General features: G+C 46.9%; 1 protein-coding gene across 1 annotated transcript in view; it reads left to right on the plus strand.

The window, feature by feature from the left end:
• The first annotated feature begins 20,036 nt into the window (after positions 1-20,036).
• RAP2C (RAP2C, member of RAS oncogene family) overlaps positions 20,037-23,964 on the plus strand; it is a 58,927-nt gene continuing 54,999 nt past the window's right edge. The window contains exon 1 of the mRNA XM_069612840.1: positions 20,037-21,433. Coding sequence (XP_069468941.1) covers positions 21,161-21,433 — 273 coding nt within the window. The 5' untranslated portion in view covers positions 20,037-21,160. The remainder of the gene's footprint in view (positions 21,434-23,964) is intronic.

Raw genomic sequence — 23,964 nt, forward strand, 5'->3', positions numbered from 1 at the left:
TGGTCCTGCGGAACTCCACGATACCACGCTACATGGAGTGACATGCAGGGCAGAGATCCTGGCTTCTCGGTGAGTTGCATGTTAGGCTCATGGAAATGCGATGTGGGTAGGTGATTGGGGGAGAGATGCATACTTCACCTGGCTGAGATGGGGGGGGATGCATACTTCACCTGGCTGAGATGGGGGGGTGGGAGAGATGCATACTTCACCTGGCTGAGATGGGGAAGGGAGAGATGCATACTTCACCTGGCTGAGATGGGGAGGAGAGATCCATACTTCACCTGGCTGAGATGGGGGGGGATTCATACTTCACTGGCTGCGAGTGCCTGAGAGAATGGATCATGCTCATACCCCAAAGCAGGCCAGACCGGACCTGACACCTGACCACATAATGCAAGATGTAAGCTGCCCTACCATGTAAATGATGCAGTGTCACAACCATTCCATAGCCATCTACATGTGCACTGTACTCAATCAGACCGTATCCCCCGCAACACAATGCAGCTACAAGCAATTAGTATGGCCAATACACAGCACCAAATACCATCAACAGAAAGGACAGTCCTCCATTACTGCGTACAAAGGAGTCACATGAGGGCCAAATACATTAATACACAACTACACTGACACAGATGTCCAACAAAACTGCATGTCACCATTTGTTGTGCATAGTGAGATCATCATGAGGCTGACATCAACGGTGACAGGATGAAAGCATACAAATGACTGCACATCAGCCAGATCATGGAAACAACCGGCGTGGACTAACACAGTGCATGAGCACTCACAAGGAACAGGACCCCCCTGCACCCACTAGATGATGGCACGCACACCTGTCCATAAGAGGAATACACACATAGCAGTCACATCGTGTTTCTCCATTCATGCATGGAAATGTGGTTGCAATCAGGAAATAAATGCATGCTATGGTGTCATTGATACAGGTCCCATATGATGTGATGACTTACACATATACATTGTTGCCCACATACAGGTGATGAAGGCTATCCCTTGAAGAGGTGGCTCCTTACCCCAGTCCGGAACCCACGGAACAGGCACGAGGAGGACTACAATTGTGCGCATACACGTACCTGTGTGGTGATTGAGCAGACATTTGGCCTCTTGAAGGCACGGTTTCGCTGCCTCAGCAGGTCTGGTGGGGCACTCCTGTACGACCATGAGAAGGTGGCCAAGATCGTCATGGCATGTGTCATGCTACACAATATGTGCATCAGACCGAATGTGCCTCTGCCCCCTGAAGCTGAACTGCAACCACCTGACGATGAGGATGAGGAAGGTGGAGATGGGGCTGCACTTCAGGGAGGCAGCGATGCACAGGAGGGACGTGCCATGTGTCAGACTCTGATCAACCAATGTTTCTAGCACACATGGTCGGGGAGTGTGACATGGAGGTGGCACTCAGGGCACTGGGTGTGTCAGGGACATGGACACTGTAGACTGTTCACCAATAAAGCACACATACACAATAAGCAATGTCCGCACATGCAAATTATGATTTCCCAACAGGTGTATTAAAGAAATATAACAAAGTTCACAAGCCCTCCACCCCCACACACCCTCTTCCCCCCTCCCCCTCAACTCCCCCACACACTCTCTCCCCCCTCCACCTCCCCCCTTGACTTCCCTACACATGGTGTGCAGTAGCGTGCACCATTAGTCCACATGGCACCAGTATGCCTGGCTGTACCTACAGCCCTCCCCCTCTTCCAGCATCATGTGCACCCCTATCCGATCTGTGCAGGTTCCGAGCAGACCTACGCACGGGGCTGGTCCCTGGTTGAGCTTGCATTGGAAGATGTCCCAGGTTGTTCTGGCAACTGTGGTGGACGCGTGGCCTGCATTGCTGCCACCATTTCAGAGAGGACCTGCCGCACTGCTGCCAATTCGACACAAATGTCCTTCGAGGTGGTCTTGATTGCTGTTTTCAGGGATGCAGCACATTCCCTAATGTCATCCCTTCCCCGGCCACATTCCGTTATATGCTGTGTCAACAGCCCTGTCAGCTCCTCCTTGCGCTTCTGAATAGGCCTCATCCCCTCTTGGCTGGTTGGAACTGTGGTGGATCTCTGAGGGGTTTCCAACATGCTCTGTTCCTCATGCACAGTTGGTGTGGGGCTGGAACTTGCGGGCCATGAATCACCAGGAGACAGCCCCTGCATGATGCTGTTGTGCAAGCTGCATGGGGAGAGTTGTGGTGAATGCAGGGGGCCTGTGGCGGTAGTTGCGCCATGCAGCTGAACATCTGCCTCATAGTCCGACACGGCTGCTGTGGCAGCTGGCTCACACACTGTGCTGCTGGCAGCCGATGCAGTGCCTTCTGCCACTGGCTCCTGGGTGCTCGTGGCTGGTGTGGGTGCTGTTGTGGGGGCCGTAGTGCACATTGTTGCTGTGGCCTCTGGGGTTTTCTTGGCCTTCTGCAGTGGTGCAGGTTGGCCTCTACCCCTTGAAGTCGAGGGGCGGTGTTCTCCCTCCTCACCCCTGGCCTTCTTTTGTAGTGTGGCATCATCCTTCCTAGTGTCCTCGTCACCGCTGTCTGAATGCGTGCCTGTGGGGGACCAATAGAGGGAGAGGGTTAGTGATGGGTCTACAGGCATCAGGCGTGCATTGGGGTGGCTGCATTCATATGGAATGGCAGTTGATTAACATTGTGGGAGTGACATACGGGTTGCTTGGCTTTTGGGTGGGTGATGCATGGAAGCGTCTGGGTTGAAACACATATGGGGTGCATTATGCATGTGGACAAGATGATGCTGTGCACTGCCTGTAGGCAGTCTTGTACATATGTGTCTGGTGGACCCTGCTCTACATCATTGCACTGTCAGTTCAGGTGGACATCATCGCGTTGGTATTAGCATTGTATCATTTGGGACACCTACCTGCATCGGCCGATGACGGGGCTCCTCGATCCATGTCCCCCACTCTCTCAATTGCCTCCGTTCCTATGGTTCTGGCGCAGATCTCCTCCCATGGGGGAGTCCGCACCTCCACCTGTCGCCATCCCCAGGTTGCGGTTGGCAGAGAGGATGCTCCGCACGCGTAAACGCAGATCGTCCCAGCGCTTACAGACATCTTTGGGAGTGCGGGGTGTGGTGCCAATGGCACTTACTTTCTGGGCAACTTCCGCCCATATCTGTTTCTTGCGCTGCACTGCAGGGCGGGACATGTCGGAGGAGAAGACGACATCCACATGTTCCTGCAGTGTCTGCCAGCATGGTCAACTCCGCTCGGGAGAAGCGCTCCTTGCGCAGGCGATCTGTGCTTTTTTTAACAGCTTTCGGCATGGTGAGATGCAACAGGTAGTGGTGGAGGTGTGGTAGAGTTCTGGGGGTCAGATGGCTCCTGGTTGTGGTGGATGGCAATGGATTGTGTTTTTAAAGATGGCTGCAGTGCTCTTTCCCGTTCCTGTGTGATGACGCTACTTCCGGTTCCGCTTATTAGCGTTGACCGCTAATAGCGATTACCGCTAATGCCGATGGCTTGGATGCCGGTGGAGCTATTTGCACTTCGTACGATGCCGGAAAGGGATATTTTTTGCCCTTTTACGGCATGGCGGTGGGATCATTACTGGCATGGCGCAAAGCTCATGCCCGCATACTCGTAATAGGCCGCTTTTAGCAGTCTATTGCCAGCACAGACACGGTAGTTGCTCCATGCCGGTAATGACCAGTACTTACCGCCCGGGTCGTAATGAGGCCCTTTGAATCAAAGTGATCCTCTGACGGGTCCAACTCAAACCTGTGCACAATCGAAAGTCTTCGATAAGTATAACTTACAATTAGTCAGAGCTCGCCTGAGGGAGACTAATTGAAAGTGTAGAGGGATCTGAACCCGGCTGAGGGGGATCCAGGTGAACCATGAGTCACCCAAGAAGAAAAGGTTAACTTATAATTGGTCTGAGCCTGGCTGAGGGAGACTAGTTGAACGTGAAGAGGGATCTGAACGCAGCTGAGAGGGATACAGGGTGAACCGTGAGCCACCCGAGAAGGAATAATTTTGGAATTACAAGAAAAGGGGATCTGAGCCCTGCTGAGGGGGATCCAGGAAGAAACCTCCAAAATTGTTTAACTAGAAGAAGAAAGGAACTTTCAACGTTTTTGTTTTGCACATCAGGCCCTCTAAAACAAGAGACTTTGATGGAAAGAGACTTGAACACAGAAGGCCCTGATATTGGAACTGCCATTATATCCTTGTACCGCAGACACCAGAGTGTGCGCTTTGCTCAGAGTGAACCGCCTTGCCCTGTGCTGAAAACTTGGGGGAATGGAGGCCAACGGCCTAAGTATCCTGATTATAATTTTGTGAACAATTCTTTCTTTTTCATGAACTGTACCCCACACAATTTGTAGCTAGTAGTAAGGATTGGCATAATATTTTTTGTAGTATAGGCCCTTTTATATTAGACATAACTCCATTAGGACTGCATTCTTTATTATTTGATGGTTATTATGGAAAATCAGTATTCTATGTCAAAAATGGAGGCTCGGATTATGCTTGTTCAAAGCTTACTTAACGCAGACATTTGATCTACTGGTCGAAAGTAGAAGTCTTTAAAAGAGTACTCCTTTGGCCAGTCAGCTGCTTTCAAGAAGTCCTCTAACCATGCTGCTAGGTTATACCCCTTTGAGGCCATTGCTCCTCTAACTGAATGAGCCCCGTAGGCTCTGATGTCAATGCCCACCTGGAGCATACTCCATCTTACCCACTTAGCTAGGGTAGCCATAGATACTGCTGCAAATGGTCGTAATGCGATCAACAGTTGAGTCACCCCTGATGATCTAAAACTAGCGGTCATTGTTTCATAAGTCTTCAGACAATGCACAGGGCATAACCTGGGTTGATCTGGAAATGCTGACTATGAAATCGATTTAATACTTATCTTAGTTCTCTTATTAACATAAAATGTGACCCCGAAGGGAGTAAAAGATTTCCGGTCCACTTCTAATGCTCTAATATCTGAAACCTTTTTAAAAGATTGTGAAGTTATTAGGCTGCAGACGTTTTCCCTAACCATAAAGTCCTTTATTCAGGTTTGAAATAACTGGTAGCTCAAGCTAGAGCTAAATGATTCTGAAAGTTTCAAAGGTTCAAAGCAGGGTTTCTGGAGTACGGATGCCGTCTGCTCTTCCGCCAGAATGGCACCTGAGTATGCCCAGTGAAATCCCTCCTCGTCCTCTCTCCTCCTTCCGGTGTCCCTCTCGGTCTGTAATTCCCAGAAAAAGAACACAAACATTAGCGCTCTCGTAATGAGCTGGGTTCTTCCCGACCTCCATCCAATCAATGGGCTCCATGGATGCCATGCTGCGTAGGGTGCTCTAGCCGTCTCCCTCACAGCCCCCATGGCCGGTACCATTTTCGGGCAGCGAAACCTCGTCCAAGCCTGGCTCCAGCCCAACATGACACTTGATCACTACAGGGTTAGGGACAGCTGCAACTGCAACACGGGGCCATTTGTGCAGCCAGGACAGCCCCTTCCCAAACCGTGAGTATGCACTAGTCTCCTCACGATAGAGCCTTGCATGTCTCGTTTGCCGAAGACAACCAGTAACCCAGGAGGTGAGGCATTGCAAGAAACAATGCACCATGAGAAACGTAGTGCGGTGCCGGACCAGGGGACTAGCAGCTGCACCCTCAAATACCCCCATCAAAGGATTAGGCTGTTCGGGCGAGTCCACCAAACGAGACAGATAGTCAGCAACCAGTTAGAAACTACCCAGTTCATGCACAGTAGGGAAGTCAAAAGGCTGGAGGGTAAGGAACCAACATAGGGCCCGACGGTTGGAGTCCTTTTGAACGGCCAGCCACCGCATTATCAGTGTACAAGGTGAAATGTCACCCCAACAAGTAATATCTTAGGGATTCAATGGGCCACTTGATTGCAAGGCACTCTTTCGCCAGAGTGGAATAGGGTAGTTCATGGGGCAGCAACTTTCGACAACAAAAACACAATGGGACAGAGATCGGATTCACTACCCTGAGACAAAACTGCTCCTAGACCGCAACCTGAAGCATTGGCCTGTAGAAAGAATGTCTTGGAGTAAGTCAGGGCAGTGTAGAACTGGGCGACAGAAGATCGTAGAGATCGGGGGTGGAAGGCCTGGATAGCCTCATCTCGTAGAACCGCTGGACGGTTACTCAAAGAGCATCAGTTAAAGGAGCAGCAATAGTGGAGAAATATGGGATGAAGCGACAGTACTACCCCATGAAGCCCAGGAATGCCTCTATCTCCTTCTTTGTGGTGGGAATTCGAAGCATCTGTATGGCTTGTATTTTCTCAGTTAGAAGTATTATCATCCCACGTCCCACAGTATAACCCAGATATTTGGTTTTCTCAGCAGCCAATAAGGTGTTCCTTGGATTGATATGTAACTCTGCCTCCTTGAGGGCTGTGATCACTTTACCGGGATGGTGAAGGTGTTGTTCCCAGGACAAGCTGTAGATGGCAATGTCGTTTAGATAGGCAGCAGCATAGGACTTATGAGGCTGTAGTACTCAGTCCATTAAGGTTTGGAAGGTGGTGGGTGCCCCGTGCTGTCCGAAAGGGAGTATTGTAAAATGAAAAAGACCCTGTCGGGTCAAAAAAACAGTCTTCACTTGGTCTTCAGACTTAAGAGGGATTTGCCAGTTTACCTTGGTTAGGTCTATCATGCTCAAACACATAGCAGAGCCCAGGTTTTCCAACAGCTCGTCTATGCAGGGAATAGAATATGCCTCGTAATGGGAAATAGCATTCAGTTGTCGAAAGTCCATGCAGATCCTTGTTGTGCCATCCAGCTTTGGGACAAATACGACAGGTGAACACCATGCGCTTCAGGATGCCACTATGATGCCCATTTTCAAAATCTTTTATTTGTTTAATATTTATAAGGCACACCTAACCCTGAGATAACTGGGCACTGGAAAGGCTTAACATGTTACAAAAAGTACATACATAGGTAATCACAGTTAGGATGACCAAGGTTACAGGTAGGTCTGGTGCAATAAATAAGAAATTAGGTGACGGCATGACAAAAAATAACATATGATCATAGCTAAAGACGGCATGAATATGAGAGCCAGATAGACACGTCTAGGTAGGAGTGCCTGATGGGCCTCAGATGTTGGATTTATCTGAGAGCCAGCTTTTTACTTTTGTTCTGAACATCCCGAAGGAAGCTTGCATTCTAATGGTATGGGGTATAGAGTTCAGAGTTTGGCAGCCTAAACTGGGAATCTAGCACCACCTGCGGTTTTTAAGTTAAATCTCGGGACTGTGAGGAGTTGGGAATGGGTGGATCTAGTAGGACGGGCCAGTTGGTGTTTGGAGAACTTGTCGACCAAGTAATTGGGAGCTGAGTTAGACAGGCATTTGTGGGTGATTGCTAGAGCGCACAGAGCATCTCAATCAACATCTCATTGATTTCTCTTGATACTTCGGTCCTTTTGGCTTCTGGTATCCAATAGGGTCGTAGCCGGACAATTTTGCCTGCTTCCGTCCTGATTGCATGTTCTGCCTCTGCGGTTCTGCCAGAGAAGGTAGAAACCACGGGGGCCAAAACCCTGAGTAGTTCCTTCCTTTGGGCTTCACTCAACTGGTCTCTGAGGAGTACATCATTGATATCGCTTTGGATGCTTGTGACCAGTTGTTCTGGTAATGATAGATCCACGTTGGTAGCATTCAGTACTGGGACCGGGGTTTCCTTCCAGTATTTCAGCAGATTGATGTGACAGTTCCGCAGTATTACTTGTCTGTCTGGTTGTTCGATTTCATAATTCACTGGTCCCAATACTCTAGTCTCCTTGTAGGGGACTTTCCATTGAGCCACAGTTAGGGAGTAAAACTAATACCTTATCGCCCACTTTAAGTGAGCGTACTCGAACCATTCTGTTTTAGTAGTTTTCTTGTTGCCCTTTTGCATGTCCTAAATTGTCTTGGGCAAACTCACTTAAGTGTCTCAAATGATCTTGGAGGTCGCACACATAATCCGTTAGGTTTGTCTCGTCTTATGTTTCCTTCAGTATCTCTAGAATGGTTTTAGGTTGCTTTCCAAAGAGGAGCTCGTAAGGAGAAAATCTGGTGGAGGATTGAGGGGTATCTTGAAGAACCATTAGCACCCAGGGTAGCGCTCGGTCCCAACAAAATCCTGTAGGTCCCGTTGCGCTTAGGAGCATTTGCTTGATGGTCTGTTTATACTTTTCTACGAGGCCATCAGTCTGGGGGCGATAGACCGAGATTTTCAGATGTAAGATTCCCAGGGTTTTGCAGACCTATTTCATAACCAGGGCCATGAAATTGCTACGTCGGTCTGTAACAATTTCCTGTGGTAGCCTGACCCGTGCAAAGAATGGCAATAATACATCACAAACTTGTCTCGCTGAGGTCCCTCTCAGAAGCAATGCTTTTGAGTACCTTGTGGAGTAGTCTACTACTACTAATAGGTATTAATAGCCCCTGCTGCTGGGTTCCAGGAGACCTATCATATCATCCCTATCCTCTGGAAAGGTTCCTTTATAAGAGGCATTCTTTGTAAGGGGCCTCTTGATGGGATATGGGCACTCGTGTTCTGGCATATGGAACATTCTTGACAATATTTGGCCATGTCAGAGTATATGCCTGGCCAGTAGAAACCTCTTTAGCTTCTTGTTTTCTGCCACATTCCCCCCATACTCCCAAGGTGTGGTCATAGACTAACTGGACAAGGCCCTTCCATTATGATCGAGGACCTAGTAGTTGTTCCTTCTCTGTCTGATCTGCACCTATTGTGACCCTATACAACAGGCCTTATTTTCCCTTGAAGTAAGGGTGAGAAGGAGGTTTGTTTATAATGCCCTGAGTCTGTTCCCATGCTCTTTTAAGGATTTCGTCTGTTCCTGTTTTGGTCCGGAAGAATGGTAAATGGTCTTCGTGTCTCCAATCCATGAAACCCATATCCTGAAGGTCTTCTCTCCACCTGGCCTTCATCTATCTCCTAACCGAACAGGGTTTACACAGTTTAGGTAGGGTTGAGTGGTTCAAATCACTGTTAGAAAAAGGGGCCTCTTGTAACCATTCTGTTGTGGTGAGTAACTCTGAGAAACCGGGGATGTCAGTGCTGAGCAGAACTGGAGCAGCCAGGGACGGGATTACAGCAGCCCGTACTCTTATCGATGCCCCATGGATCCCCAATGTTATGTGCCTGGAAGGGTAGGTTCCAACATCCCCATGCACACATTTTACCAGAATTGTTCTATTCCGACTACTGGGTTTTTCACTTACTTGAGGTTGTATTGTGGTTTGTCGACTGCCGCTGTCTATCATCGCTTGTGCCGGTCGGCCATACACCGTGACTTCAAATGTGTAAGGCAGACGTTTTCATCAATATTCCTGTGTGTGTATGGCTTGAATTTCCATTGGTTTGGTTTTGACCTTTCTGGGACAAAACCAGGCGATGTGTTCCCACTCGCCACATTCAAAACACTGGGGTTGTTGAGGTCTTGTTATATGTCCTCCAGGAGTGGTTGAAACATCGGGTCGTGGTTTTGGCTCACTCTGTAACCATCTAGGTGGGCCGTTATGGTTGGCTGGTGGTTCATTACCAACCCTTCCCGAGTTGGCTGCAAACACTCTGGGTAGTCCAGCCTTCTGATAGGCAGTGGCCACAATAGCCTCGGATAGCGATAGGTGATGATGTTGTCGGACCCATCTTTGTATGGGTCCTGGCAAGGCCTCCTCAAACTTCTCTAGGAGAACCTTGTCCCTTATCTTGGCGACCGTGGCTGTATTGGTCTGGAGCCACTTCTCGACCAAGTCCTGGATTCTGTAAATAAGCTGACGTGAGCTCTCGCCGGGTTTCTGACAGGTCTCTCTATACTGCAGTCAATGCGTCTCTTCATCCATATGCAGTGTCTCAAGTATGGTCTTCTTGAGGTCTGCATAAGGTGTGACTCCTGTTGGGTTGGCGGCTTGATAAGCCCCCTGCATCACCCCAGTAAGCAAAGGAGCAAGAAAGAAACCCCATCCCTCTGAGGGCCATTGGGCGGCTATGGCAATCCGTTCGAAATTCACAAAGAAAAAACTGGGGTCATCACTGGTTTGCTACTTCTTTAACATGGTGGGTGGTATGGCTGGTAGGGTCTTACTATCAGCCACGGCTTCTCCTAGTACTCGAAGCACTTCCCGGCTTTGATCTTGAGAATCGCCTTGATTTAAAGCCTGCTGCAGTATTTGGCGATCTGCCTTTGCTTGGTGCACCTGAATCAGTTGTTGTAGGTGCTGCTGGCCATCTACCAGTGTCTTGATAAAGGTCTCCATAGGTCTCCATTGCCTTATTCCACTGCTACCACCACTGTGAATTTATGAGGCTGGAGACGTTTTGCCTTAACATAAAGTCCTTTATTCAGGTTTGAAATAACTGCTCGCTCAAGGTGGAGATTAATGATTCTGAAAATATCAAAGGTCCGAAGCAGGGTTTCTGGAGTACGGATGCTCTCTGCTCTTCTGTTTGAACGGCACCTCAGTATGCCCAGTGAAATCCCTCCGCACCCTCTCTCCACCTTTCGGTGGGCCTCTCGGTCTGTAATTCCCAGAAAAAGAACACAAACAAACATTAGCGCTCTCGTAATGAGCCGGGCTCATCCCGGCCTGCGTCCAATCAGCGGGCTCGATGGACGCCGCGCTACGTGTGGTGCTCCAGCTGTCTCCCTCCCACCACCATGGGTGGTACCGTTTTTCAGGTAGCAAAACCTCGTCCAAGCCTGGCTCCACCCCGGCGTGACACCTGATCACTACAGTGTTAGGGACAGCCGCAACTGCAACGTGGGCCGTTTGTGGGGCCAGGACTGCCCTTTCCCAGGAAACTCTCCTCACGATATAGCCTTGCGTATCTCGTTTTCTGGGGACGAACAGTAACACAGGAGGTGGGACACGGCAGGAAACGATGCACCATGGGAAACGTAGTGCTGGCCGGACCAGGGGAATAGCAGCTGCAGCTTCACAAAGATATAAGGCAGAGCATGTAGTGAGCTTTGCAGATAACGCTTTCCTCGAAAGCTTTTCATTGTCTGGCCAACTATTAAATAGATTCAACACAACATTTATGTCCCATGTCTGAGAATACTTGGGCCTTGGAGGCCGCATAAGCATTACTTCTCTAAGGAGTCTGCACACTAATTGGTGTTCAACTACTGGCATGCCTTCTATCTTAGGGTGTCCCGCTGATATAGCTGATCTACAGGTATTCACTGTCCTGTACACTTTACCCTGGGCTGCCAAAGCTGCCAGAAAATTCACTACCTGAATTATATTTGCTCCAGAGGGATATATGTCCCGTACCACACACCAGCTACTCCATCTTGACCAAGCTGACCTGTAAGCCTTCATGATGCCTGGCGCCCATGCCTCTTCAATGAACTTCTCAGTGTTGCCCAAAGGTCCTGGCTTCTTCCAGGCTCCCCAGAAATTGCCCATGCTATCATTCTCAGGTTGCCTTCCTCTACCAGCGGATGCATCTTGCCCGCTGGACCCTGAATTATTGTTATGAACCGCAGGAGTATCAGTATTTTGTCCAATTACAACTCTAGAAGGTCTGGGATCCGTACCTGACACCTCTAATCTGGCGTCAGCAGCACTACCACTGCCTGTTGCCTTCTTACTTGTGCTAACATTCTCTGAATCATAGCGAACGGCGGAAAGGCGTATTCTCCCTCTGGTCCCCATTTCTGGAGAAAAGCATCCATCGCTTCCACTGCTGGATCTGGTCTTCAGCTGAAAAACCTGAGACAGCTGACTGTTCAGCCTGGGTGTGAACAGGTCCGTCCTGCATGGACCCCATAGATCAATGGTCTTCAAACTTTATCATGCCAAGCCTCCCTTGAGAAAAATGTTTGAAGTTGGGCTCTCCCCCTGGGTCATTTGGTTGAGAGGCAGAAAAAGCTTTCCAGAAACCATCTACCCATGGTCACAGGCGTAGCTCTGAGCATGGAGTATGCCCACACTCATCTCCAAATTATTGAGTTTCCAAATGAGAGAGTTCAGAAGTTTGGTTATGTGGTGGGAGGGGACAGGCAGAAGCTCCTCCTCTAATCCCTTTTGTATTACAATTCTTCCTTACACGGTCTCTCCTAATTTGCTGTTGTCTTTCTCCTTTATTGCACCTGTTCCGTTTCCCATCTTCCTCTCTGGGCTCTGAGGCATTCTCTTTTTATCGCACCTTACCACTTAAAATATATTTTCCTTCTCATCCCCTTCAATTCAGTCTCTCATCTCTCCTCCGCACAGACTTCCCACTCTCCATTCTCCCTTCCATTCATACCCCTCATTCAGTTTCTCCTCTTCTTCCATTTGAGTCTTATTCATCTAGCCCTACACCCATTTGGCCTGTTGACTCTCTAAACTTCTCATTCTGTCTGTTAGCTCCTTATCATTCTTGATTTGTGTCTTCTCCTTTTCTCCCTCCTTTTTTTTCTGCTCTCTCTCTCTCTTGCTCTTTGCTCCTGAACCAATCATTTTTCCCCTTCCGTTCTTTAGATTTTCTCGCATTGTACCTATCTCTTCCCATACTGTTCCAAATGTTCCCCTTTTTTCTCATTTCCATATTCTGATCTTTCAATATTCCGTGCTCTGTAAGTTCTTTCCCCATTCCTACACTCTTTTTTTTCTGTTCTCCCCATACACAGTTTTCCCTCTCAATCTGTTTTGTTTCCGTTCCCATACCTAAACTGTCTCTCTCACTCCTTCCTATTATCTCAATCACTCCTTCCTATTCTGTCTCACTCCATCTGGCTCCTATTCTGTCTGACTCATTCCTGTTGTTTCACTCCATCTCCCTCCTATTCTGTCTCACATTCTGCCTCCTCTTCTCTCTTATCTGTCCCTCGCATTCTCTACCTCCTTTCCTAGTTTAGCTCCAACTCTCTAAAACCATTCTGTCTCCCTCCCGCCGTGTCCTGTCCCATTCTGTGGTTGTCGCTCTCTGTCCCCAAACGCCCTTTTACTCTACTCCTGCTCTCCCTTCTCTGCTGTCTGACATTTAGGTTCTCGCCCTGGTCCTATTTTCTCTCTAGAATCCTGGTTGTCCTTCTCATTCCCCCCTCAGCTTTATTGTGGGCCTCTTTCCACTTACCTCATCTTGTCATGGCACTGCTCTCTTCCCTTTCTGCCTTAGCCCTTTTTGTTTCTGGCCTGTTCTTTTTCAAATGTAGTCCGGGATTTAGCCCCCTGACCACCTCTGAAATGGTGGGTTATGTTGACTTTACTGGCTGAACTACAGAACCTTGCAGGAGAGGACCGGAAATAGAGAATAAACAGTGCTTGCGGCTGCATTATTAGCAAAGGTCTGGCAGTTACTAATGTAAAGCGCTTCATTGTGCATACCTTTTTAGGCAATTGAAATCATGATGGGATGTTAGTATTTTCATGTCTGGGCAGTGATTAGCATGTTATGGGGGACAGGAGACAGCTCATGCTCACAGAAGTTGAGTGTGTGTTTCAGACACAGAGAGTTAATAGCTTGTAAAATTTAAACTGCACTAAAAGAGTCTCCTCAGAATATGTAAAGAAGTTAGGTGCACCTACACAAGTAAGTTTGCCCCTCCTCCGGCAGTCGCTGAAGCTAATCCCTCTCACCATTTGAAGGGTTATTCCGTCGCCTTACCCTCCTCTGAAATGTTTGCCTAGTTGCGCACCTGCTCACAGGCACTGTAACCAGTTCTCGTCCCACAACATGTTTAAGAAGGACTGCTGCAGGTTAAGGAAGATGATTCCCCCTAACCAGCAGCAGTCCTTCTTAAACATGTGGTGGGGAGAGGGAACAGGTTTATAGCCCCTGCCTCTCTTTCAGAAGTGTGCTGCAGGTAAGAGAAAGCAAACACTTCATTCTTCCATGCTCTGTTTACTTTCGTTATCTGCAGCAAACACTTGTGTACAGGGGTGTTATAAATGACATATATCATATCAGTACACTCATGACAGGGAGGCTGGCACCCAACTGAAAGGCAAAATGGAATGGCAGTGATTGCTGTAGAAGAGCCGATTAACCTCTGATAAGGGGCTCTGTTACGGCCAGCCCTGCCTTTGCATTTTGCCCTTCAGTCGGGATGCTCCTTTCAAGAAGTAAACGGTGCACCATGCTGTGTTTCTTTCTTGAAAAGCACACCCTAACTGTAAGGCAGGCAATACCATTGATAAACGGCTGTCAATTGTTCTTCAAGTTGAGGGATTTTCACCCCCCACCCTCTGGCACGGTGTTGCGCCCTCGCTGGGGGGCACGCCCTACAGTTTGAAGAACACTGCCGTAGCTTCATTAGGGTATGAAACACTGTTCTGTCCAGCTGCCAATCTCTGGCGACCCTCAAATGTCTTGAGTTACAATCTGCCACCTGATTCTGCAGACCGGCGAGATACTCTGCTGTAATGCTGATCCTGATGTAGGCACATGTGCAAAAAATATTTTGATAGCTCTGCTAGCATCCTGGACTTCGTCCCGCCCAGCTTGTTTATGTATCGTACCACAGTGACGTTGTCCATTTTCCATAAAATGCAACAATTTGCTTTATCTTGGGTCCAGCATCTCACAGGGAAGGACATCGCCATTAGCTCTAGACAGTTGATGTGGAGCTCTAGCCCCTTCTCTGACCACCTGACTCCCATTGTCATGTCCCTGCAACAGGTTCCCCAGCCTCATCGACTGGCATCTGATTCTATTATGAAGTCTCGGGATGAGCCAAATATCGCTCTCCCGTTCCCGGCCTCCATGTGTCTGAAGCACCACCACAGTTCTGTCCTCGCCTCTGTGGAGATCAGTACTCTCTGTTCATAAGATAAGCCTCTCCGGAGGTGTGGCATTTTTAGACGTTGCAGTGTCCTGTAATGCAGAGTCCCTGGAAAGATCGCCTGAATTGATGAGGCCAGTCTCCCTCCCAACCTAGCTAGCTCCCTCAATGAGATAACTTCACTCGCTAGTATTGTCCTGATCTCTTTCTTGATCAGATTCTCCTCTGCTATCAGCAAGGTGAGAGTAGCCGCATTCGTGTCTATTACGAAACCTAGGAACTCTAGCGACTGAGCAGGTGCCAATTCAGACTTTTCCCAGTTTTTTATGAATCCCAAGCTCCGAAGCAGATTGGTTGCTATCATCACCTGTTGTTCTAAAATTACCTTGTCTTGTCCCATCAGACAGAAGTCGTCTAAATATACTATCAGCCTGATGTCCTGCTCTCTCAGGTGACTGACCACTGCTCTCATCAGTTCGTAAAACAACAAGGCGCTGATGTGAACTGCCTCTTTCGACTTCTCCACAAGAATTGAAGGAACTGTTGATGTTCTCTTGTGACTGGAATTGTTAAATAGACTTTGAGGTCTATCTTCACCACCCAATCTCCTGTTTGTAATCCAAGACCTTATCCTGGCATGACCGCCAGGATCTGTCTCTGCCCTTCTTCATATCTCTGCCATACCTTCCCATGAAGGATAGCATCTTCTCGTCAATGTGTGGTGTTTCTGCCACACTGTCTGGCACGTGGGGCCTGCAGTATTCTGCCCAGAGTTTGTTCCTGGCCTCCTTCGATAGTGGATTTAGAATCCTCTTCTTAAAGTAGTAGTAACAGAAATGCCAAAGCATACAAAAAGACCCAGGACTTTGAGCCCTCTTTGGTTCAAGAAAGGTTTGTTTTAATTTCATCTAATATTAAGCATCCAATCTTAGATTATTGCCCTTATTACTATTACACGTGTTTCGGCCTTTCCTGGCCTTTATCAAATCAGGGCTAGTATGGTCATGCCATACCAGGGGTCATTAATTCCTTGTATGTGGTAGCAGTTTGATGGGACAAATCCCAGTTAAGAGTGTTTTTGGGAAACACCCGTAGTCATTGGCGATTGGCTTCAAAGAGAGGGCGCAAAGTCCTGGGTCTTTTTGTACGCTTCGGCATTTCTGTTACTACAAGTTTAAGACGGGTTTTCCTTGGTTTACCGTCAACCCAGTGACCTGCGACGATACATTGCATATGAGGAAATAAGGGGTTATTCCTGTCCACAGACTATAAATTTGGTTACAAATATTGAAGCTGGAATCAGAGGGAGATTAAAGTCGCCCAACAGACCAACTGTAAATCTAAGCCGATCCTACTTTCTGAACTCTTCTTAAAGTAGTTTGCGATCTTAGCGGGGGGATCCCACTCTGCCGTCCCGGGGTGGATTAGAGAGCCTGGGTCGAATACCTCACCCAGCACATCTTCCTCTCTTTGTCTTTTCCTTTTCTTGGCAGTGTTATGCTTTGTTGAAAGGCTCAGAGGTGATAGCTCTCTATCTTTAGAGCTTTCAATAGAAGTTTCGTCCCAATCCCCATCGTCCAGCTCTTCTGAACTGGACTCATCATCAGTGTAATGCCTGCCCATCCTCCTCTAATACCTCATTCTTTTAGCGCCACTTTTCTTTCTTTTTAGTGTGCCCAGGGGGGTCTGGCTACTGAAGGCCTTATAAGCTTTCTTTCTTCCCCCTTGCCCGGCATTACTTCTGTCTGGGGCCTCTCCTCTCAGGGCTTGCATCCCTTGGGACAAAGTGATTAGGTCCTCCACCAAGCTCCTGCCTTGGGTGAAAAGGTCCCAAGCCTGCACTAGTACTCTCTGTATGGCTTTCCCTCTGTTGGGCTCTGCCCACCTTCTGCTGCTAGGGTGCCCATTAGAGAACCATCAAAGTGATGTGCATAGCCGTGTGATACGTTTAACATAACATGTGCACTAACCTCATAAGGGTGGATGTTGAGTACGGTACATTTATTTGAACGTGACAAACAGAGCCTCCTGGCTGACCCTTTTCTTTATTTGTAGATTACGGCGTTTTTTGCTACGTACAATAGGGCAATAGACCTTCACCTTTCCCGATGAGTTACGTCAAGGAAGAAAATAGATGAGTAGAATTCCAGTGTTGCAGCTGGGAACAACAGAGCAGTAAATAGAGACTTGTGTTCCTGGTTTCTAGACACAGTATTGCAGTCTACAATTATTGGAAATATACACAAGGAGACTGAAGGTTAGTCTCTTACTATACTTTATGTAATTTGTTCAGTTACATGAAATCATCTATCTATGTTTTACTGAATCTAGTCCTTTGTGTTACCTTATAGAAACGCATACAGGCTCCGATCACTGACTACAAGAATGTGAAATAATAGTCTCTAAGTCCCTGAAGAAGGATTTTGCAATAATCCGAAGCAATTTCGCAATCAATGACAAGACTATCATTAGTGGAGCTTATTAGAATGTTAATGATTGCACCCACAATGGGAACTTTGTAAACACTAATGATGTTACACAATGTTGAGTGAAGCATGTAACACAACTCACCATTGAATGGCCTAAACCCTTTTTTTGTGTACATATGTGTTTTCTACATGTGCTTTGTTCATACCATTGAATTTGAAGAACTCTTCCCTTCTTGTTACTTATCATTGAGATTATATTTTGAAACAAACCCGGTGAATCTGAAGTCTTTAATTGTTAAATATTGAATTGTTTGGACTGTATAAGGTCTAATACTACTTACGAATGTTTATATATGAGACTATTGTCTGGCTTAGGCTGCATATTGAGAACTGCTCAAACTACTGACACTGTACAACGTAATTGAGAGATCCATTGAATGGGGTCTAGCCCTTGCTACCTTTGGTGAATAATTTGGGGATGTTTTAATCCATTTGTAGTGCATATAGGGCTCATCTGTTGGCAATCAACAGGTTTTGTTTTTGTTTTTGTTTTTTCTTCCAAAGTCTCGGGTGGCCTTGAGACTGATTCCCCTTTTGCACCTGAAATAACCATACACTTTAGATCAACTTCATCTGAAGCTAGTTGTGTCCCCCACCCTCCAACATTTTTGCGTAACTACTTAGTTCCCACCATGGGCTCGAAGGCTGGTAAGTGCAAGTGCAAAGGAAGTTAAAACACTGAACTAGTTGTACTCTGCCTGGCTGGCTGTAATCAAAAAGGAGGGAGTGGGATGGCCAGATGGAGGGGGCAGTGTACGGGTATCAAGTGAGTGTCAGGGGGTGACCAGGATCCCAAACTTTGCTCACATTGTTGCATTTCAAGGTCTACAGTAATAATGTCTTATAGAGTTTACTTACAAAAAACACAAATTGCATAATAAAGTCACATGGCAACATGTAAATCCTTATAGCAATATGCTAAGCCAAAAGAACACCATTGTGGCTTTCACATCCTGAATGGTAAACTATAACTCCCAGAATGCAAGATAATGCCAACCTCAAAAATCTAGTTAAGCCCACTGTACTTTCAGTGATTTAAGACATGTAATAAAAGAAGATATGTAATAAACATAGATATACAGATTCTTTGTGACAAACGTCAAGCTTGTTCTTATCAATAATGTTGAAAACATTTGATTAGTGACTTAAAGCAATTTTATTTTTGTGCATGTCAAGATAGTAGGCATCAAGGATATAAACCTTTAAATCGGTGCTTCATATTACTCACTTTAACTGTCACAGTGCTATACTAGTGAGCTGAGCAACAACAAGGCAAGCTTCAAACTGTGTTTAAGTGTCATTGTTGTGAGCTATAAAGCCACATGACAACCTGTAAATCCTCATAGCAACATGTTAAGCCAAAAGAATATCATTGTGGCTTTAATTTTCAAATGTTAAAAGCCCAGGCCTCTCATGCTGGGTGACGGCTATTTACTCGGAAACAAAAGGAGGGATGGGCAGTCCAGCCCCAAGCCCTCCTCCTGTTTCAGAGTACCGAACCATCAGGCAGCCAACTGCACGCATACTTGTCAACATTCTGTGACCAAAAAGATGTAGGATTTTTCAAGTTCCAAAAATAATACTTCGCATAACAATGACATCACAGGAAAATACAAAACATACATTGTTGGCACCACTGGGGCATTCTAAAATACACAACCCAACACCACAACTTGGAAAGATGTTCAAATGTTTAAAATGTATAATTATGAATTGTACGTTAACACTGAATTCAATTACCTAACTAAACAGAAGGTAATCACACAGAGCTGGTAGGCAACGTTTGCCACTGCTCTGTAGCAACAGCTTAGGCAATGCATATTTATTCCTGCAGTGCAAGATGAATAACTGAACAACATGGAGACTGATACCTTCCTCAGTCTGACATGCAGATGCTGTGTGATGGTGGTATGCTCTGCCACTTGCCTTCACTGGGGATTTACCTAAGGCCTGTCTCGGCCAGAGTGCAGGGCAGAGTCACAAAGCTGTCAGGTCAGTGGATTGGTTTGAGTCCATCATTCGAAGTAATCACTTACATGCCGACCGCACAGACCGACTAACGTTTTGCATGCTTTGTCCTGGGCCGGTCTCAAGAAGCCTGCCTTAGAGTCACATAAATTACCTGCCACTGTAAAAAGCAGAAAGATAGGTCACCCAAATCTGTAGGTGGTAGGATTTCTTAAAAAGAAGTTGCCTACTGCCTAAATCTGTAGGGTTGGCAAGTATGCTGGACGTTATACCTGCTGCTTGCAGGTGTCAGCACTTGGTTTAGAAAATAGAAACAGCGATGTCTTTTCTTATTTTCTAATCCGAAGTGTTGACACCTGCAGGCAGCCCGTGTAACTGTGCACCTGCTACACAGGCTGTCTCAGGTGTCAGCATGGCTGGCGCTAGTCAGGGATCCCAGAAGGGCATTGGCTCGGGTCCCTTTCTGAAGAATGCCCTGGCTAGCCCCGGCACACTTAAAGCACAGCGCGACAGTAATATTAAACTAAAGGTAATGTCTTCTACATCATTGTCCTGTGCTGCACAGTGGTCAGAGGCGTAACACAGTTCTAATAGTGGTCAAGTCCTGGGGACCAAGTGTAAAGATGTAGCTTTCTATCAGTAAAATCTGTAAAATGTGGGAACTCCGAAAAAGCAATCTCCTACTCACATTTTTAGGGGTGTATCGTTAACATGATTCGGATTATAATACTATGCGCCCTTTACCCCTGGGAGCCCTATGCTGTGTAAAGAGACACAAACACCACTCCAAGATGGTCGCCGATTTAACGCAGAATGACTCTCAGGCTGTGCTGAAGTGGATTGTAGCTCGCAGCGACGGATGATTGCGCAACTGAGGAGGTTCCTCAAGCTGTCTCTGGGAGAGTCTGAGGGACACACTTCCTCTTCCGGTGTGCGGCTATCTTTTCCTCTGTATGTAGCTGGGCGGGCCCGGCCGCTTTCAGTTTGCGGAAGAGCCAGAGTACTTGGTGGGGATGTAGAGACAGAACCCGCAACGGACAGTGTTTGGAGTAAGGAGCCCCGGGCGGGGGCGGCTCAGGGCCCTCGAATCTGTGCAGATACTGAGCGTCCCTCTCTCTTAATCGCACGTACTCTGGGGAACACAGCAAGCGGCGTCACCGAGGAGGGGCCGCGCCCCGGGCCTGACCGGCGAAAGGATCGGGCTGCGCCCGCTGCGGCTCTTGACACGCCCTGCTAGGGGCCTACGTGTGCCTATTTTGCACACTTTCCTTCATATATTCTCCCTGCACCAAAATATACGGATCACGTATAACACTGCCTCCATTTTACAAGGACAACTCTTGCATCCACTCATCCAGGGACACTCCTTCCTACGGGTCCTTCTGACACACTTTCTAGTGGCAGCCTTTTCTTTCATGACCACAACAAGTACCAGCCCGCATTTCATTCGTTACTTCTTCCCTTCAGACAACCACGCAGCTGCCCTCCGCACAACTATCTCCTTGCAGGGTCACCCCCGGCGTTGTTTCCATTCAGTGCCCGGCCTTCTGCTCCTTAACTGATCCTTTGGGGGGAGTTGCAGGATATTTTTTTTTGTCTTCACCTGACTGGATCACTGCTGCTCGGCTGTACGGTTCTGTGTTCCGGAGCTGCAATGCACACCACTATATTGCTTGTTTTATCGTGAGGCTATTTTTATGTTGTGTATTAACAGCGACCTGGGCCTTGCGGATGCCTGGCCCGTGTGCTACTGTTCTTTGATGCCGTTACCCACACGTAGTTGCCTCCTTTGCAGACGATTGTCCGATGAACCACATTGACCGAAATGGTGACTTCCTAAATTGCCATTATGAAGACATAAATTTGGACTGTTTTCTAAAGCCTCTGGACAACTTAGCTGCTGCCTATTTTTTTAAGTAGCTTTCTTTTTATGTTGTGAGCAAGTAACATCAAAACTAATGAGGGAATACAAAGTTGTTGTTTTAGGGAGTGGAGGGGTAGGCAAATCTGCATTGACTGTACAGTTTGTAACGGGGACTTTTATTGAAAAATATGATCCCACAATTGAAGATTTTTACCGCAAGGAAATTGAAGTGGACTCTTCACCATCAGTACTTGAAATTCTTGATACCGCTGGAACAGAGCAGTTTGCATCCATGCGAGACCTCTACATCAAAAATGGCCAAGGTTTCATCCTGGTTTACAGTCTGGTAAATCAACAGTCTTTTCAGGTAAGAAATACAGAGTGTTATTTTATTGCTGAACAAGCTGCATGTTCTTTCTGTGTCACAGCACTAATCTATAAGGACACAAACCAGAAGGACGTTTGAAAATGGAAAATGTGCATGGTAGACGGCTGTACGACCACAACTTTGTTTTTACTTTAGGTATTTGGACGTACGTAGTACATCCTGTTAATACAATTAAGCCTGGGTCCAAGTTACAAAAGGACTTTTACGTTTTAAGCAACAAGAGGTGCTTGGCGGTGTTAAATGTGCTCATTGAATAAGAGGGTCTTGAGATCCTTTCTGAATTGCTTGAGTGGGTGAGCCTAATGTTGACCGGTATAAGGGTTCAAACGATTATGGGGACGTACAGATTGAGGGAAACTTTTTTTTTTTGCTTTCTTTCTTTGCATTTTTGCAGTTATCTGATCAGGTCCCGTCTTCTTTTGGGGTCATTAACCGCCAGAGATGGTGATCTCGGCTATGTCGGTGCGAGCATGCATGGTTATAGCTTTTCTTCAAGCCGATGCATTCTTGTAGGAGTAACCAGTGTAGTTTAGTGTGTAGTCAAATTTGCAGAGGCCTTTGAGACAGGCTGCAGCGTGCGGGATGCTACACATTGGTGGAGGTGGGTAGGATTGTGAGCAGGACGTGTACACCATCCAGGTGAGGGAGGACCAAAGCGTGTTCTCTGGTTTGCAATTTATTGTCTGGAAAGTGTGAGTTGAAGCGCTCCATGTCCGGGGTGTGGGGTGTGCGTAGCCTTTTTGCGGAGGAGAGGAATTGAATTTTGGTGTGGTTCAAGTTGAGATGTGCACTGGACATTCAGGTTTGTATGTGGGATGCAGTCCTTGAGCTCCTTGATGGAAGATATTTTGAGGTAGTTGAGCATCATCTGCACATTGGTGGATGCGGATGTTGGTGGTGGCAAGGAGGAATCCCAAAATCTTAATGTGGAGGTTGAAGATCGAGGAGAGGATGAAACCTTGAGGTATTGATCTAGACTACCTGGGGCTGGTCTATGTTTGAGGTCAACGATTAGAGAACAGTCAACAATTCCCATGTGGCTGTGCAGTATGTCCATGTGGGGGGTTGATGAGCCACTGTGCTGAAGGCAGCCGAAAGATGTAGTACCATGAGGCAGGCATGTCCCAGGCTGCAGGTGCCGCATATAAACCAAATATGGATGCAGCTAGGAGGGACATGTTATGTGAGGAGGGACACACCTGTATTAGGTGTGGTTTGGTTATTTGCTCGCCCATACTGCCCAGGGCCATATTATTTCCTATGGTCAGTTCCATCCAGTAACTGCCTTTGCTCGCCCAAAACACATCCTGCTGGGATCTCTAGGCTTTCCTGATCAAGCAGATACATCATATTTTGTCATGTCAGTATTGTTTCTAAGCTGTCTTCTAGCAGTTAATGACTAACGGCAGCTGTAAAATGCGCTACTGGTGTAATGAAAATTATCTTCACCAAGTATGCCTTCAACCCCCTGATTGATAAACCCAAATATTTCATGTGACTTTATTCTTGCTAGTCACTACTGACATGGAGCAGTATGACCGCTTTAAGTGATTTTAATTTGTCGATTATATAAGGCAGATTCCACACCTTAAATGGTGCTGATCAAGACTTGTCTGGGCACAGAAGAACACGTTTTGATTTGTGATTGCTCATGAGCAACTGCAAACCGGCGGTTCCCTTGGCACATCAATACATTTTGAGTGAAAGTATTCTTTACACCTAACCATTTATTAAATAACCATCATTGTTTCTAAATGAATACAGTGTGTCCAATGAAATATCATAATGTCTTATTTATGCATAACATTAGTTACATGATCTTTGGTAATTATTGAACCACACCTTTTTAGATGTTAGAAAAGCCTTCTTATTGATTTTTCAAAAGATAATTAATTTGTAACCAAGGCTGTTAATTGTTCTAACTGGTGGCAGCTTTCAAAAAGGTAAATACTTTTACATTCTTTTTTTATTTCAAATGTGTTTTCTGCATGTTGTGTTCTCCGTTCCTAGTTTGTCCAGGCCTCTGCATGCCTTTCTCTGTGACTGCTTTTTGATTGGCCGTATCCTTACATTTCCTATAACCTTTCCTGAAATATTTACAGCTGCACCTTGTTTGCCTTTCTTTTTATTATTTAGAGACTAGTGGGTTGCGGAGGGGAAAAGTAGATGGGTGGGGGCAGGGGTCGGGGGGGGGCTGGGAGGGTGAATCACAACAGACCACCCTAATCATTTGTTTACAGTCGCAGACAAATCCAAAATAAAGTAGGTTTTGAGCTCACTGATAACATTTCAGACCAGGGTCAAACGTGTAACTCTTCTGATGTGGCACTGAGGCAGGAATCCAAGCTCCCAAGTTTCCTGTGGCCATTTGTGAGAAGGCCATCAATTCAGTTTTTTCCTTTGGGATTTTGAGCAGGGATCGAAATTGGGATTTGTTGATAAGGAGCAAAAAGCAGCTCCTGGGTATCGGGCATAATCAGTTAGGCAGGAGTACCTCTGGGCAACAGAAG

This window comes from Ambystoma mexicanum, chromosome 5p, assembly GCF_040938575.1.
Source record: "Ambystoma mexicanum isolate Mex_15411 chromosome 5p, UKY_AmexF1_1, whole genome shotgun sequence".
Classification (NCBI taxonomy): Eukaryota; Metazoa; Chordata; class Amphibia; order Caudata; family Ambystomatidae; genus Ambystoma; species Ambystoma mexicanum.